The 18159-nt window shown below is 42.6% G+C and overlaps 1 protein-coding gene across 1 annotated transcript in view; it reads left to right on the top strand.

Moving 5' to 3' along the window:
• The window catches only part of LOC110521745 (beta-1,4-galactosyltransferase 6), a 50373-nt gene that overhangs the window by 20208 nt on the left and 12006 nt on the right, over positions 1-18159 (top strand). Inside the window, exons 3-5 of the mRNA XM_021599576.2 lie at positions 10561-10674; positions 13816-13940; positions 14170-14286. Of these exons, the coding sequence (XP_021455251.1) occupies positions 10561-10674; positions 13816-13940; positions 14170-14286 (356 nt within the window). The remainder of the gene's footprint in view (positions 1-10560; positions 10675-13815; positions 13941-14169; positions 14287-18159) is intronic.

The following is an 18159-nucleotide window of genomic DNA, read 5'->3' as shown; positions in this document are numbered from 1 at the left end:
CCTTCTGGATGGTAGCGGGGTGAACAGGGAGTGGCTCGGGTGGCTGTTGTCCTTGATGATCTTTTTGGCCTTCCTATGACATCGGGTGCTGTAGGTGTCCTGGAAGGCAGGTAGTTTGCCCCTCCTGATGCGTTGTGCAGACCGCACCACCCTCTGGAGAGCCTTGCAGTTGAGGGAGGTGCAGTTGCCGTACCAGGCTGTGCTACAGCCCGACAGGATGTTCTCAATTGTGCGTCTGTCAAAGTTTTGTGTTTTTAGATGACAAGCCAAATTTCTTCAGTGTTCTGAGGTTGAAGAGGCGCTGTTGCACCTTCTTCAACACACAGTTTGTGTGGACCATTTGTTTGTCTGTAATGTGTACGCTGAGGAACTGTGGATCGTGAGGTGCTTCCTCTGCCATCTCCTTTGTTTTGTTGCCGTTGAGTGAGAGGATGTTTTCCTGACACCGCACTCCGTGTGCCCTCACCTCCTCCCTATAGGCTGTCTCGTTGTTGATGGTAGTCAAGCCCACTACTGTAGTGTCGTCTGCAAACTTGATGGTTGAGTTGAAGGCGTGCATGGCCACGCAGTATTTGGTGAACAGGGAGTAAGTACACTTGGGCCTGAACACGCACCCTTGTGGGGTTCCGGTGTTGAGGATCAGCGAAGTGGAGATATTGTTTCCTACCTTAACCACCTGGGGGCTGCCCATCAGAAAGTCAAGGACCCAATTGCACAGGGCGGGGTTGAGACCCAGGGCCTCAAGCTTAATGATGAGCTTGGAGGGTACTATGGCGTTAAATGCTGAGTTGTAGTCAATTAACAGCATTCTAACATGAGTATTCCTCTTATCAAATGGGATAGGGCTGTGGTATGGCGATTGCATCGTCTGTGGACCTATTGGGGCAGTAAGCAAATTGAAGTGGGTCTAGGGTGGCCGGTAAATTGAAGGTGATATGATTCTTGACTAGCCTCTCAAAGCGATAGTCATTTAGTTCAGTTACCTTTGCCTTCTTGGGTACAGGAACAATGGTGGCCATCTTGAAGCATGTGGGGACAGCAGACTTGGATAAGGAGGGATTGAATATGTCCATAAACACACCAGCCAGCTGGTCTGTGCATACTCTGAGGACGTGGCTAGGGATGCCGTATGGGCCGGCAGCCTTGTCAGGGTTAACACGTTTAAATGTCTTACTCACATCGGCCACGGAGAAGGAGAGGGGAGGCCCGCAGTCCTTGGTAGCCGGCTGTGTCGGTGGCACTTGTTTGATTGCTTTGCGGAGGGAATAACTACACTGTTGATATTTGGCCATATTCCCAGCCATCTTTCCATGGTTAAATGCTGTGGTTTGCGTTGAATGGTTATAGTCAGTCACTCATCCTGTTTGAGTTTCTGCCTATAGGACGGCAGGAGCAAAATGGGGTCGTGGTTGGATTTGCCGAAGGGAGAGCGGGGGAGGGCCTTGTATGCATTGCGGAAGTTAGGGTAGTAGTGGTCCAGTGTACTGCCCACACGAGTGCTGCAATCATTATGTTGGTAGAATTTAGGTAGCCTTGTTCTCAAGTTTGCTTTGTTAAAATCCCAAGCTACAATAAATGCATCCTCAGGATATATGTTTTCCAGTGAAGTTCCTTGAGGGCCGTTGTGGTATCTGCTTGAGTGGGTGATATGCACAGCTGGGATTATAACTGATAATAATTCTCTTTGGCGATAATATGGTCGGCATTTGATTTGTAAGGAATTATAGGTGTGGTGGACAGGGATTCTTTAGTTCCTGTATGTTATTTGTATTTACCATGGATCCCCATTAGCTTCTGCCAAAGCAGCAGCTACTCTTCCTGGGGTCCAGCAAAATGAAGGCAGTTTATGATTACACCATGAGTCGTTAATCATGAAGCACACACCCCCGCCCTTCTTCTTACCAGAGAGATGTTTATTTCTGTTGGTGTGACGCATGGAAGAAACCCGGTGGCTGTACTGACTCCAACAACATTCAAAGAGAGCCATGTTTCCATGAAACGGCGAATGCTACAATCTCTGTCTCTCTGGAAGGCAACCCTTGTCCTAATTTCGTCCACCTTGTTGCCTGGAGTCTAGACATTGGCGAGTAATATGCGGAAGCGTTGGGTGGTGTGCACGCTTTCGAAGTCTGACCAGGAGGCTGCTCCGTCTACTTCTGCGGCGATGTTGTTTTGGGTCGCCAACTGGGATTAGATCCAATTTCCAGAGTGGAGGTCCGAACAAAGGATCCGCTCCGGGAAAGTCGTATTCCTGGGCGTAAAGTTGGTAAGTTGACGTCGCTCTTATATGCAATAGTTCATCCTGGCTGTATGTAATAACACGTAAGATTTTCTGGGCTAAAAATTTAGGAAATAATACATAAACACTACTGCATAATTTCCTAAGGACTCGAAGCTAGGTGTCCATCTCTGTCGGCGCCATCTTGCCAAGTACTAAAGGGACTGCAGTTGCTACTATTTTCCTTCTGAGGTTCTTGTGATTTTTGGCTGGACTTTGTCACGTTGGTCTAACTGCTGTCCACTCCCCTCCACCTCCTGTCTTAACCAGCATTCCTCTCTTACCAAAAAAAGGAAAGTCAATGTCCATTAAATACCCTACAAATTTTTTCGGACAGTGAAGTTAACTTTTAATTTGGCTCTATACTCCAGCATTTTGGATTTCAGATTGAATGTTCCATATGAGGCAACAGTACATAATGTCACCTTTTTATTTGAGGGTATTTTCATACATATCTGTTTTACCGTTTTAGAAATGAAAGCACTATCTACCCCCCCCCCCAAAAAAAAGTAAATCAATTGAAATAAATTAATTTGGCCCTAATCTATGGATTTCACATGACTGGGTAGGGGTGCAGCCATGGGTGACCCCTATAGGGGAGCCAGGCCCAGCCACAAAAGGGCTTTATTACAGAAAAATACTCCTCTGTAGGCACATCAAGCTTGTTGGATGCAAATATTTTTATTTAACTAGGCAAATCAGTTAAGAGCAAATTATTTTTATCTGGGCCTAACCCAGATTAACCTGGGCCAATTGTGCGCCGCCCTGTGGGACTCTCAATGACGGCCAGATGTGATACACCCTGGATTCGAACCAGGTACTGCAGTGAAGCCTCTTGCACTGAGATGCAGTGTCCTAGACCACTGCACCACTTGGGAGCAATATAAATGAATGGTAAATAATATATTGTCATTTTGGAGACACTGTTATTGTAAATAAGTATAGAATATGTTTCTGAGCACTTCCTACAGTGGGGAGAACAAGTATTTGACACACAGCCGATTTTGTAGGTTTCCCTACTTACAAAGCATGTAGAGGTCTAATTTTTATCACGGGTACACTTCAACTGTGAGACCGAATCTAAAACAAAAATCCAGAAAATCACATTGTATGATTTTTAAGTAAATAATTAGCATATTATTGCATGACATAAGTATTTGATCACCTACCAACCAGTAAGAATTCCGGCTCTCACAGACCTGTTAGTTTTTCTTTAAGAAGTCCTCCTGTTCTCCACTCATTACCTGTATTAACTGTACCTGTTTGAACTCGTTATCTGTCTAAAAGACACCTGTCCACACACTCAATCAAACAGACTCCAACCTCTTCACAATGGCCAAGACCAGAGAGCTGTGTAAGGACATCAGGGATAAAATTGTAGACCTGCACAAGGCTGGGATGGGATACAGGACAATAGGGAAGCAGCTTGGTGAGAAAGCAACATCTGTTGGCGCAATTATTAGAAAATGGAAGAAGTTCAAGATGAAGGTCAATCACCCTCGGTCTAGGGCTCCATGCAAGATCTCACCTCGTGGGGCATCAATGATCATGAGGAAGGTGAGGGATCAGCCCAGAACTACACAGCAGGACCTGGTCAATAACCTGAAGAGAACTGGGACCACAGTATCAAAGAAAACCATTAGTAACACACTACGCCATCATGGAATAAAATCCTGCAGCACACGTAAGGTCCCCCTGCTCAAGCCAGCGCATGTCCAGGCCCGTCTGAAGTTTGCCAATGACCATCTGGATGATCCAGAGGAGGAATGGGAGAAGGTCATGTGGTCTGATGAGACAAAAATAGAGCTTTTTGGTCTAAACTCCACTCGCTGTGTTTGGAGGAAGAAGGATGAGTACAACCCCAAGAACACCATCCCAACCGTGAAGCATGGAGGTGGAAACATCATTCTTTGGGGAAACTTTTCTGCAAAGGGAACAGGACGACTGCACCTTATTGAGGGGAGGATGGATGGGGCCATGTATCGCAGGATCTTGGCCAACAACCTCCTTCCCTCAGTAAGAGCATTGAAGATGGGTCATGGCTGGGTCTTCCAGCATGACAGCGACCCGAAACACACAGCCAGGGCAACTAAGGAGTGGCTCTGTAAGAGAGCATCTCAAGGTCCTGGAGTGGCCTAGCCAGTCTCCAGACCTGAACCCAATAGAGAATCTTTGGAGGGAGCTGAAAGTCCGTATTGCCCAGCGACCGCACCGCAACCTGAAGGATCTGGAGAAGCTCTGTATGGAGGAGTGGGCAAAAAATCCCTGCTGCAGTGTGTGCAAACCTTGTCAAGAACTACAGGGAACGTATAATCTCTGTAATTGCGAACTTAGCTTTCTATACCAAATATTAAGTTCTGCTTTTCTGATGTATCAAATACTTATGTCCTGCAATAAAATGCAAATTAATTACTTACAAATCATACAACGTGATTTTCTGGATTTTTAGTTTGTCTCTCACAGTTGAAGTGTACCTATGATAAAAAAAAATACAGACCTCTACATGCTTTGTAAGTAGGAACCCGCAAAATCAGCAGTGTTTATCAAATACTTGTTCTCCCAACTGTATATTGTGGATGCTCGCATGATAATCATGAATGAATTGTGAATAATGAGGAGTGAGAAAGTCAGAGCCATAAATATAATACACTCCCATGTTATTGGTAATCATGAGATGTTAAGATGTCTTGGGGCAGTATGATCTTTGTGCCTCTAACTTTCTCACTCATCATTCAAGATTATATGTAATCATGGTAGCATCCACATTTTAATGTAGAAATGTTCAGAAACATATTCTTATTTACAATATAAATGACTCCAAAATGACAAAATACACGATTTAACAGTCATTTCTATTGGCCACAACATAATCTGAAATACAATCTGTAAATGCATCCCACAAGATTGTAGAGTCACCAGCTTGATGTAATCATTGTGCTAGTTATTTGGGATCAAATACAAAACTTTTGACTTCTTAAAACACACAAACAGTGCCTTCGGAAAGTATTCAGACTCCTTGACTTTTTCAACTTGTTACGTTCTAGCCCTGTTCTAAAATGGGTTAAATTAACATGTTTCCTCATCAATCTACACACTATACCCCATAATGACAAAGCTTCAACAGGTTTTTTGACATTTTTGCAAATGTATTAACGATAAAAAAATTATACTTTATTTACAAAAGTATTCAGACCCTTTCCTATGAGACTCGAAATTTAGTTCAGGATGCATCTTGTTTATATTAATCATTCTTGATGTTTTTACAAATTGTAGTCCACCTGTAAAATATATTAGTTGGACATGATTTGGAAAGGCATACACCTGTCTATATAAGGTCCCACAGTTGACTGTGCATATCGGAGCAAAAAACAAAGCCTCGAAGTCGAAAGAATTGTCTGTAGAGCTCCGAGACAAGACTGTGTCGAGGCACTGATCTGGGCAAGGGTACCAAAACATTTCTGTAGCATTGATGGTCCCCAAGAACACAGTGGCCTCCATCATTCTTAAATGGAAGACGTTTGGAACCACCAAGAGTCTTCCTTGAGCAGGCTGGCAGGCCAAACTGAGCAATCGGGGGAGAAGGGCCTTGGTCAGGGAGGTGACCAAGAACCCAATGGTCACTCTGACAGGGCTCCAGAGTTCCTCTGTAGAGATGGGAGTTTTCCATCTTGAAGGTTCTATCTCTGCAGCACTCTACCAACTAGACCTTTATGGTAGAGTGGCCAGACGGATGCCAGTCCGCAGTAAGTTACATGACAGCCTGCTTGGTGATTGCCATAAGGCACCTAAAGAAACAAGATTCTCTGGTCTGATGAAACCAAGATTGACCTCTAGCTTGAATGCCAAGCGTCACTTCTGGAGGAAACCTGTCACCATCCCTACGATGAAGCATGGTGCTGGCAGCATCATGCTGTGGGGGTGTTTTTCAGCGGCAGGGACTGGAAGACTGGTCAGGATCGAGGCAAAGATGAACGGCGCAAATTACAGAGAGATCCTTGCGGAAAACATGCTCCAGAGCGCTCAGGACCACAGTCTGGGGTGAAAGTTCACCTTCCAACAGGATAATGACCCCTAAGCACACAGCCAAGACAATGCAGGAGTGGCTTCGGGACAAGTCTGAATATCTTTGAGTGGCCCAGCTAGAACCCGGACTTGATCCCAATCGAACATCTCTGGAGAACCATGAAAATAGCTGTGCAGCAACGCTCCTCATCCAACCTGACAGAGATTGAGAGGATCTGCAGAGAAGAATGGGAGGAACTCCCCAAATACAGTTGTGCCAAGCTTGTAGTGTCATACCCAAGAAGTCTCGAGGCTATAATCGCTGCCAAAGGTTTTTTTATTTTGTTTTATTTTTTATAAATTAGTAACTTTCTACAAACAGGGTTTTTGCATTGTCATTATGGGGTATTGTTTGTCGATTGATTAAATCAATTTTAGAATAAGGCTGTAATCTAACAAAATGTGGAAGAAGTCAAGAGGTCTGAATACCTTCCATAGGCAATGAATAGTTTTATTTGTCCAAATACTTAGCGTCCTCCTGAATTATTGGCGCCATAGGTAAATATGAAAAATAAGGCTGTGAAAAAATTGATTTATCAGCTTGATCTTGTACTCAAAATATCATATGAATCTCACCTTTGAGTTAAAATGGTTAAAAAATATACAGTGCCTTGCGAAAGTATTCGGCCCCTTGAACTTTGCAACCTTTTGCCACATTTCAGGCTTCAAACATAAAGATATAAAACTGTATTTTTTTTGTGAAGAATCAACAAGTGGGACACAATCATGAAGTGGAACGACATTTATTGGATATTTCAAACTGTTTTAACAAATCAAAAACTGAAAAATTGGGCGTGCAAAATTATTCAGCCCCTTTACTTTCAGTGCAGCAAACTCTCTCCAGAAGTTCAGTGAGGATCTCTGAATGATCCAATGTTGACCTAAATGACTAATGATGATAAATACAATCCACCTGTGTGTAATCAAGTCTCCGTATAAATGCACCTGCACTGTGATAGTCTCAGAGGTCCGTTAAAAGCGCAGAGAGCATCATGAAGAACAAGGAACACACCAGGCAGGTCCGAGATACTGTTGTGAAGAAGTTTAAAGCCGGATTTGGATACAAAAAGATTTCCCAAGCTTTAAACATCCCAAGGAGCACTGTGCAAGTGATAATATTGAAATGGAAGGAGTATCAGACCACTGCAAATCTACCAAGACCTGGCCGTCCCTCTAAACTTTCAGCTCATACAAGGAGAAGACTGATCAGAGATGCAGCCAAGAGGCCCATGATCACTCTGGATGAACTGCAGAGATCTACAGCCGAGGTGGGAGACTCTGTCCATAGGACAACAATCAGTCGTATATTGCACAAATCTGGCCTTTATGGAAGAGTGGCAAGAAGAAAGCCATTTCTTAAAGATATCCATAAAAAGTGTTGTTTAAAGTTTGCCACAAGCCACCTGGGAGACACACCAAACATGTGGAAGAAGGTGCTCTGGTCAGATGAAACCAAAATTGAACTTTTTGGCAACAATGCAAAACGTTATGTTTGGCGTAAAAGCAACACAGCTGAAAACACCATCCCCACTGTCAAACATGGTGGTGGCAGCATCATGATTTGGGCCTGCTTTTCTTCAGCAGGGACAGGGAAGATGGTTAAAATTGATGGGGAGATGGATGGAGCCAAATACAGGACCATTCTGGAAGAAAACCTGATGGAGTCTGCAAAAGACCTGAGACTGGGACGGAGATTTGTCTTCCAACAAGACAATGATCCAAAACATAAAGCAAAATCTACAATGGAATGGTTCAAAAATAAACATATCCAGGTGTTAGAATGGCCAAGTCAAAGTCCAGACCTGAATCCAATTGAGAATCTGTGGAAAGAACTGAAAACTGCTGTTCACAAATGCTCTCCATCCAACCTCACTGAGCTCGAGCTGTTTTGCAAGGAGGAATGGGAAACAATTTCAGTCTCTCGATGTGCAAAACTGATAGAGACATACCCCAAGCGACTTACAGCTGTAATCGCAGCAAAAGGTGGCGCTACAAAGTATTAACTTAAGGGGGCTGAATATTTTTGCACGCCCAATTTTTCAGTTTTTGATTTGTTAAAGTTTGAAATATCCAATAAATGTCGTTCCACTTCATGATTGTGTCCCACTTGTTGATTCTTCACAAAAAAACACAGTTTTATATGTTTGTTTGAAGCCTGAAATGTGGCAAAAGGTCGCAAAGTTCAAGGGGGCCGAATACTTTCGCAAGGCACTGTATATATTTTATTCAAAAACATGCGTGTCACTTGTTGGCACCCCTAGAAATTCTGATGAACAAAATCAAATTGATGTATATACCAATTGATTTTACCTTTTTTTAAATTCTTTGGGAGCTCTTAAGTGGTCAACCATGACTTCCTGTTTCACTCGGGTATAAATATGAGTTGACACACAGGCTAAACTCCCTTAGTCATCCATCAACATGGGAAAGGCCAGAGAACAAACGCATGAAATTAGACAATAGTTTGTTGACCTTCACAAGTCAGGCAATGGCTATAAAAAGATAGCTTCATGCCTGAAACTACCCATCTCCACTATTAGGGCAATAATTAAGAAATGTAAAAAAAACTGGAGCTGTGATGAACTTGCCTGGAAGAGAACGCAAGTGTATTTTTCCTCCACACACAGTGAGAAGGATGGTTCAAGTGGCAGAAAAATCTCTGATTACAGTTGGAGAATTGCAGAAGTTGGTTACATCTTGGGGTCACAAAGTCTCCAAAATTACAATTAGATGCCACCTCCATGCCAGCAAGTTATTTGGATGGGTTGCCAGAAAGACTCTGCTGTCACCAAACCACAAATGTAAGTGCCTGGAGTTTGCTAAAGGGCATTGGAACTTGAATTGGAACAAGGTTCTATTGTCTGATGAGACTGAAATAGAGCTTTTTGGCAACAAACACCTTAGGTGGGATTGGCATAAAAAGAGCCATAGTCATGCAGAAAATGACCTAATCCCCACTGAATTATGGTGGTGGATCTGTGATGTTGTGGGGCTGTTTTACTTCCAAAGGCCCTGGGAACCTTGTTAGGATACATAGGATCATGGACTCCATCAAATACCAGGAGATTTTAGGCCAAACCCCATCAGCCTCTGCCAGCAGGCTAAAACTGGGCCGTTGTTGGATCTTCCAGCAGGACAACGATCCGAAGCATACCTCCAAATCCACACACACATGGTTCACTGACCATAGAATCAAGCTTTTGCAATGGCCATCCCGGTGAACTGAAGAGGAGAGTCTACAAGTGAGGACCAATGACTCTGAAGGACCTGTAGAGTTTCTGTATCGAGGAATGGTCTGAAATATCTTCCTATGTGTTCTCCCACCTCATCAAACATTATAGGAGACGACTCAGCTGTTATTTTGGCAAAGGGAGGGTGCACAAAGTACTAAATGCTAGGGTGCCAATAAGTCTCTTATTTACATTTTTTTAAATTGTTATTTATCTGACGCTTTTATCTAGAGCGATGTTACAGTAGTGAGCATACATGTTCATATTTGTTTTCTTTTCATACTGGGTCCCCGTGGGAATAGAACCCACAAACGTGGTGTTGCAAGCACCATGCTCTACCAACTGAGCCACACGGACAATGCATGTTTTTTTAACAAAATATTTTTTTCCTACTGACTGTTTTTGAACAATTTTAAATAAAAGGTAAGATTCATATGACATTTTTTCCAGCCTTTTTTTGTTCATATTTACCTAGGGTGCAAAAATTCCGTAGTGCACTGTTTGACAAGGGGGGACTAGATACATAAATCGCTCAATTTCTAAACTTTAAAACATATCTATGAAAATGTTGCATGTCGCCTTATGAAACATTTTGTATAGCCAAATTAAAAGTTGTAGCTTCATTGTCCAAATATTTATGTAGGGGAGTGTATAAATGACATCTCAATCATCTCCCTTTTAGGTTGTTAAGAGAGAGTGGGATCTTGCTGATTTTAATAGGTGATGGAGGGAGTAGGCAGTGCTTCAACCAATATGAGATGAGATGGGCAGCCAAACATCCCAAGAATGACCCTCACTCTAGCTGCTAGAGTCGGTCAGGCTTAGGCCTATTTTTCTTCCAATATGTTTTTCTGATTTACTCCCGTCTACTCCCCTCCACTACCTATTAATCGGCATGATCCATCTCTAAGCTCCCTACAAGGGGAATATAGAAAAGTAATTTATACAATCAATCAAAAAAATAAATGAATGTCTTGTGTGTTCCTGTAGATTACCCAGATGGCAGTAACTCCAGTGAATACATGTCCCAGCCAACCGCATACCTCCCTGAGAACTTCACATACGCCCAGAACCTCCCCTGCCCAGAACGCTTACCTTCTATGAGTAAGTAACCAGAACGCTTGTCTTCAAACCATCAGTTTGCCTACTGAGAGAATTTTACCACTGGGTTTTCAAACGCATGATACTTACGGGAATGCATTGCGAAGCAGACTCGACAGACCAGGCTGGGGTTTGGCAAGTCGCTGGGAGGAGTGAAAAATGTGTCCCTAGTAGTATTTCCCCCCCCCCCCCCCAAACTAAAAACAACACAGATTTGAGCGAATGTCTTAAGTAGCTGAAACTGTCATTACTACAACCTTCTGAAAGTGACAAAATGGACATGTTAAAATGGTCAAAAACAACTTTTATATCGAGCAGGTGCCTTTTTGATTTGACAGGCCTGCACATGCTCAGTTCTGCTCGACACGACCATTAGACCCAATGACGTGTTTCTGCGCATGAGCTTTGCTAGCTAACATCGTGAGAAGCAGTTCCTGCCGATCTTGAATTTTTCTATGATCAGGTCATGTTATTATGTAACTCATGAGATAAGCTACTCTTTGCTGTCTCTGTGCGTCCTCTTTCTCTTACTATTTCTCTCGCTCCTCATTCTGTCACACTGTCTCTCCCTGTAGGATGTGTGTGGCTTATCATGCCAGTTATATCTACATAGGCACTTTAGCTACAGTTAAACGTATTGCATTACCCATTTTCCCCTCTGTTATCATTGAAATCTGAAGATAAACGGTAGGAGTTCCAGTGTATTCGGAAACCATTCAGATCCCCACATTCTAAAAATGATTTAAATTGTTTTTTTCCCTTATCAATCTACACACAATACCCTATAATGACGAAGCAAAAACAGGTTTTTAGGAATGTTTGCAAATGTATGAAAAACAAAACTGATATCACATTCACATAAGTATTCAGACCCTTTACTCAGTACTTTGTTGAAACACCTTTGGCAGCGATTACAGCCTCGAGTCTTCTTGCGTATGACACTACAAGCTTGGCACACCTATATTTGGGGAGTTTCTCCTATTCTTCTTTGCAGATCCTCTCAAGCTCTGTCAGGTTGAATGGGGATTGTTGCTGCACAGCTATTTTCAGTTCTCTCCAGAGATGTTTGATCGGGTTCACGTCCGGGCTCTGGCCACTTGGACATTCAGAGACTTGTCCCGAAGCCACTTCTGCTTTGTATTGGCTGTGTGCTTAGGGTCATTGTCTTAATGGAAGGTGAACCTTCTTCCCAGTCTGAGGACCTGAGAGCTCTGGAGCAGGTTTTCCTCAAGGATCTCTCTGTACTTTCCTCCGTTCATATTTTCCTCGATCCTGACTAATTTCACAGTCCCTGCTGCTGAAAAACACCCCCACAGCATGATGCTGCCACCACCATGCTTCACCGTAGGGATGGTGACAGGTTTCCTCCAGATGTGACGCTTGGCATTCAGGCAAAATTGTTCAATCTTGGTTTCATCAGACCAGAGGATCTTGTTGCTCATGGTCTGAGTCCTTTAGGTGCCTTTTGGCAAATTCCAAGCGGGCTGTTATGTATCTTTTTATTGAGGAGTGGCTGTCATCTGGCCACTCTACCATAAAGGCTTGATTGTTGGAGTGCTGCAGAGATGGCTGTCCTTTTGGAACATTCTCCCATCTCCACAGAGGAACTTTGGAGCTCTGTCAAGAGTGACCATCCAGTTCTTGGTCACCTCCCTGACCTAGGCCCTTCTCCCCTGATTGTTCAGTTTGGCTGGCCGGCCAGCTCTAGGAAGAGTCTTGGTGGTTCCAAACTTCTTCCATTTAAGAATGATGGAAGCCACTGTTCTTGAAATAAAACCGGTAAAAGTTGCTTTAATATACTTGCAGTCAACCCCTAGTGGTGTAACTGCCTACGTCAACACCTTCTACTCATGAGACCAAGCCCATGCATATCCACATATACAAACTTGCAGGAGAACAATGGTCCAGTGTTTTCTAAGGGCTCAGCAGTAATTTTCCATTCACGTGTGGCTTACATTGATTGGTATGTCTGACTTTTCTCTTATCTATTTACTCCCCTGCAGGTGTCTCTCTTTTAGCCTTGAGGCGCTTTCTCACACACAACCTGTTTTGACCGCAATTGCTCACACTTCTGCTCAGACCGTTTCTATAAGAGGCAGAGACTAGAAAAGAACTGTGGAACTGTATTAAACCTTTACAATGCATATATTGCTAATCTGTGGTCCAGGACCCTATACATGTAGTGGGGGAGTGTCTTATAGCCCGTCCCCTTCTATTAATACAACATAAGCATAATCAATTATAATACATCAATCATTTGGTGCAGCCCCTATCATGACCCCAAGGTGACCCCAACCAGGGACCTTCAATGCTGCAGACATTTTTGGGGGGTATCCTTCACCAGATCTCCCTCAACACAATCCTGTCCCTGTGCTCTATTGACAATTCCTTCGTCCTCATGGCTTGGTTTTTGCTTTGACATGCACTGTCAACCTGTGGGACCTTATAGACAGGTGTGTGCCTTTCCAAATCATGTCCGATCAATTGAATTTACCACAGGTGGACTCCAAACAAGTTGTAGAAACATCTCAAAGATGATCAATGGAAACAGGATGCACCGGCGTTCAATTTCGAGTCTCATAGCAAATGGTCTGAATACCTATGTAAATATGGTATTTCTGTTTTTATTGTTAATACATTTGCTTATATTTCTAAAAACCTGGTTTTAGCTTTGTCGTTATGGGGTATTGTGTGTTGATTGATGTGGATTTTTTTTTTTTTTTTTTTGGACTCTATGCTCAACTTTTTGGGGGCAAAATCAACAATTCCCCCATATTACTCAAAATTACCATCACTGCACTTGTTTCTATATAAAACAGTTAAATCAAAGATATATTTCCGCATTAAACTGTCAAATCACTGCAATAGAAAAAGAGCTCATAATGAACTATTCATCACACTTTTACCGCATAAAATGGTTCAATCAAGCCACATGTCAAAAATCTTTTTCTACTGAAGTGCATTTTTGTGGCAAATTGGACAAAAAAAACATTGAAAAACAGGCCATGCAAAATGTCAGAAATGCTGCAGAAAAATCCAGCATTTTTGCCTGCAACTATTTTCTTTTTAAAGCAATGCATCCTGGATGGACTGACTAAAATCCCACAGTGTGTGTTTACTGAAGGTTTATGTGTACGTTCTCAGAGGGTCCTATGGATGTCAACATGACTCAGATCCCTATGGAGGAGATTGATCTGAAGTTCTCGAAGTATCTGGATGTTCACTTTGGAGGACACTGGAGACCCAAGGACTGTAAACCACGCTGGAAGGTATGACTGTTGACATGTATGACTGAGGAAATATGTGTGCGGTTCAGTTATTTTACTACTTTTATTCTCCTCTCTATTAGAAAATGAAATTGAACTGTAAGCCATATTTGTATACACCAGTGTCTTTCCTCTATTAGAAGCATTTTAGTTTCTACTTCTGGTCTGTCTGCCCTGCTCCCTAAATGCTGTGTGTCTGACTGTCCACTTCTCTGTCCTGCTCGCTGTGTAGGTGGCCATCCTGATCCCGTTCCGTAACCGCTACGAGCACCTTCCCATCCTGTTCCAGCACCTCACCCCCATGCTGCAAAGACAGAGGCTGCAGTTTGCATATTACGTCATCGAGCAGGTAACACCGCTTTTAAACAAGTTCTGTTATTATTGCACACGTTTAGTCTCCCTTCATCCTATTCGGCCTCACTACTTTGTCAACTCTGCCACCCACTGGTGAGAAATGTCGAATATATAATGAAGATGAGCTGTAGACAGATTAGCTCACAACATTGCGCTTTCTTCGACCTCCACCCCCCCCCCCCCCCCCCTATCAGTTTGGCACCCAGCCAGTGTTAATTTTGTTACTATTTTGTTTTTTGTCTAGTCTTAGTCACATTTTTGTTATTTGAATAATGATTTAGTCTAGTTATTGTCAAAATGACATTTAAGTAAACTAAATGTCTTATTATTAGTCACATTTTTTGTCATCACATTTTTATTGCCTCATTCCAGTGGTTCAGAAGTTTACAGTGCCTTGCGAAAGTATTCGGCCCCCTTGAACTTTGTGACCTTTTGCCACATTTCAGGCTTCAAACATAAAGATATAAAACTGTATTTTTTTGAAGAATCAACAACAAGTGGGACACAATCATGAAGTGGAACGACATTTATTGGATATTTCAAACTTTTTTAACAAATCAAAAACTGAAAAATTGGGCGTGCAAAATTATTCAGCCCCTTTACTTTCAGTGCAGCAAACTCTCTCCAGAAGTTCAGTGAGGATCTCTGAATGATCCAATGTTGACCTAAATGACTAATGATGATAAATACAATCCACCTGTGTGTAATCAAGTCTCCGTATAAATGCACCTGCACTGTGATAGTCTCAGAGGTCCGTTAAAAGCGCAGAGAGCATCATGAAGAACAAGGAACACACCAGGCAGGTCCGAGATACTGTTGTGAAGAAGTTTAAAGCCGGATTTGGATACAAAAAGATTTCCCAAGCTTTAAACATCCCAAGGAGCACTGTGCAAGCGATAATATTGAAATGGAAGGAGTATCAGACCACTGCAAATCTACCAAGACCTGGCCGTCCCTCTAAACTTTCAGCTCATACAAGGAGAAGACTGATCAGAGATGCAGCCAAGAGGCCCATGATCACTCTGGATGAACTGCAGAGATCTACAGCTGAGGTGGGAGACTCTGTCCATAGGACAACAATCAGTCGTATATTGCACAAATCTGGCCTTTATGGAAGAGTGGCAAGAAGAAAGCCATTTCTTAAAGATATCCATAAAAAGTGTTGTTTAAAGTTTGCCACAAGCCACCTGGGAGACACACCAAACATGTGGAAGAAGGTGCTCTGGTCAGATGAAACGAAAATTGAACTTTTTGGCAACAATGCAAAACGTTATGTTTGGCGTAAAAGCAACACAGCTGAACACACCATCCCCACTGTCAAACATGGTGGTGGCAGCATCATGGTTTGGGCCTGCTTTTCTTCAGCAGGGACAGGGAAGATGGTTAAAATTGATGGGAAGATGAATGGAGCCAAATACAAGACCATTCTGGAAGAAAACCTGATGGAGTCTGCAAAAGACCTGAGACTGGGACGGAGATTTGTCTTCCAACAAGACAATGATCCAAAACATAAAGCAAAATCTACAATGGAATGGTTCAAAAATAAACATATCCAGGTGTTAGAATGGCCAAGTCAAAGTCCAGACCTGAATCCAATCGAAAATCTGTGGAAAGAACTGAAAACTGCTGTTCACAAATGCTCTCCATCCAACCTCACTGAGCTCGAGCTGTTTTGCAAGGAGGAATGGGAAAAAAATTAAGTCTCTCGATGTGCAAAACTGATAGAGACAAACCCCAAGCGACTTGCAGCTGTAATCGCAGCAAAAGGTGGCGCTACAAAGTATTAACTTAAGGGGGCTGAATATTTTTGCACGCCCAATTTTTCAGTTTTTGATTTGTTAAAAAAGTTTGAAATATCCAATAAATGTCGTTCCACTTCATGATTGTGTCCCACTTGTTGTTGATTCTTCACAAAAAAATACAGTTTTATATCTTTGTTTGAAGCCTGAAATGTGGCAAAAGGTCGCAAAGTTCAAGGGGGCCGAATACTTTCGCAAGGCACTGTATATATCACTGACTTCGATGTGCACAAACATACATAGCCTTGTCCTACCAACATAAATTTTTCGGCATAACATCCTATCGCATGATTCTCTTCCCAAATGCCAAATTGGCAGAAGAACACATTACTCCGCAGCAGCTTTATAATCACACCCCTTGACAATTCTCCAGATTTTCCCCGTGTCACTGGCTCCACTACCTTTTTCGGTTGGTGGCACCAGCCCATGATTTGGTTGCATAAATGTTTTTCCCCATTGTGTCACACACTATATATACAGTACCAGTCAAAAGTCTGGACACACCTACTCATTCCAGAGTTTTTCTTTATTTTTTACCATTTCCTACATCGCAGAATAATAGTGAAGACATCAAAACTATGAAATAACACATATGGAATCATGTAGTAACCAAAAAAGTGTTAAACAAATCAAAATATATTTTATATTTGAGATTCTTCAAATAGCCACCATTTGCCATGACAGATTTGCACACTCTTGGCATTCTCTCAACCATCTTAGCGGGGTAGTCAACTGGAATGTATTTAAATTACAGGTGTGCCTTGTTAAAGGTTCCTTTGTAGGGGTGGTATACAAAAGCTAGCTCTATTTGGTAAAATACCAAGTCCATATCATGGCAAGAACAGCTGCATCGTTACTTTAAGACATGAAGGTCAGTCAATGCGGAAAATTTCAAGAACTTTGAACGTTTCTTCAAGTGCAGTCGCAAAAAACATCAAGCGCTATGATGAAAATGGCTCTCATGACTTATCTCTGCTGCAGAGGATAAGTTCATTAGAGTTAACTGCACCTCAGATTGCAGCCCAAATAAATACTTCACGGAATTGAAGTAACACACACATCTCAACATCAACTGTTCAAAGAAGGCTGTGTGAATCAGGCCTTCATGGTCGAATTGCTACAAAGAAACCACTACTAAAGGACACCGATAAGAAAATGCTTGGGCCAAGAAACACGAACAATAGACATTAAACCAGTGGAAATCTGTCCTTTGGTCTGATGAGTCCAAATGTGTCATTTTTGGTTCCAAACGCCCTGTCATTGTGAAACGCAGAGTAGGTGAACAGATGATCTCCGCATGTGTGGATCCCACCGTGAAGCATGGAGGAGGTGTGATGGTGTGGGTGTGGCTTTGCTGGTGACACTCAGTGATTTATTTAGAATTCAAGGCACACTTAACCAGCATGGCTAACACAGCATTCTGCAGCGATACGCCATCCCATCTGGTTTGTGCTTAGCTGCACTTTCATTTGTTTTTCAACAGGACAATGACCCAACACACCGCCAGACTGTGTCAGGGCTATTTTGACCAAGAGAGTGAAGTGCTGTATCAGATGAATTGGCCTCCACAATCACCTGACATCAACCCAATTGAGATTGTTTGGGAGGAGTTGGACTGCAGAGTGAAGGAAAAGCAGCCAACAAGTGCTCAGCATATGTGGGAACACCTTCAAGACTGTTGGAAAAGCATTCCTCATGAAGCTGACAAAGCTGTTAAGGCAAAGGGTGGAATCTGAAGAATCTAAAATATATTTTGATATGTTTAACACTTTTTGATTACTACATGATTCTGTATGTGTTATTCACAGAAAAAAAGTTTTGAAGAAGCACCCCCAGGAAAATATATATTTTAATTATGTCCACAGTTTCAGCCCCCTCAGGTTCTCTGGCAGGCTGTTCCAGAGGCTGTGGGCATAATAACTAAAGGCTGCCTCTCCATGCCTCTTGGTCCTAGGCTTTGGAATAGTTAAAAGGCCACTGCCAGAGGACCTGGGGGACCTGCTGGGTACATAAATTAAAAGCATGTCAGACATGCATTTGGGTGCACAATCATGGATTGATTTAAAAAC

Source organism: Oncorhynchus mykiss, chromosome 30 (assembly GCF_013265735.2).
Source record: "Oncorhynchus mykiss isolate Arlee chromosome 30, USDA_OmykA_1.1, whole genome shotgun sequence".
In the NCBI taxonomy this organism is placed as follows: Eukaryota; Metazoa; Chordata; class Actinopteri; order Salmoniformes; family Salmonidae; genus Oncorhynchus; species Oncorhynchus mykiss.
This window is presented reverse-complemented; position numbering and strand designations above follow the sequence as displayed.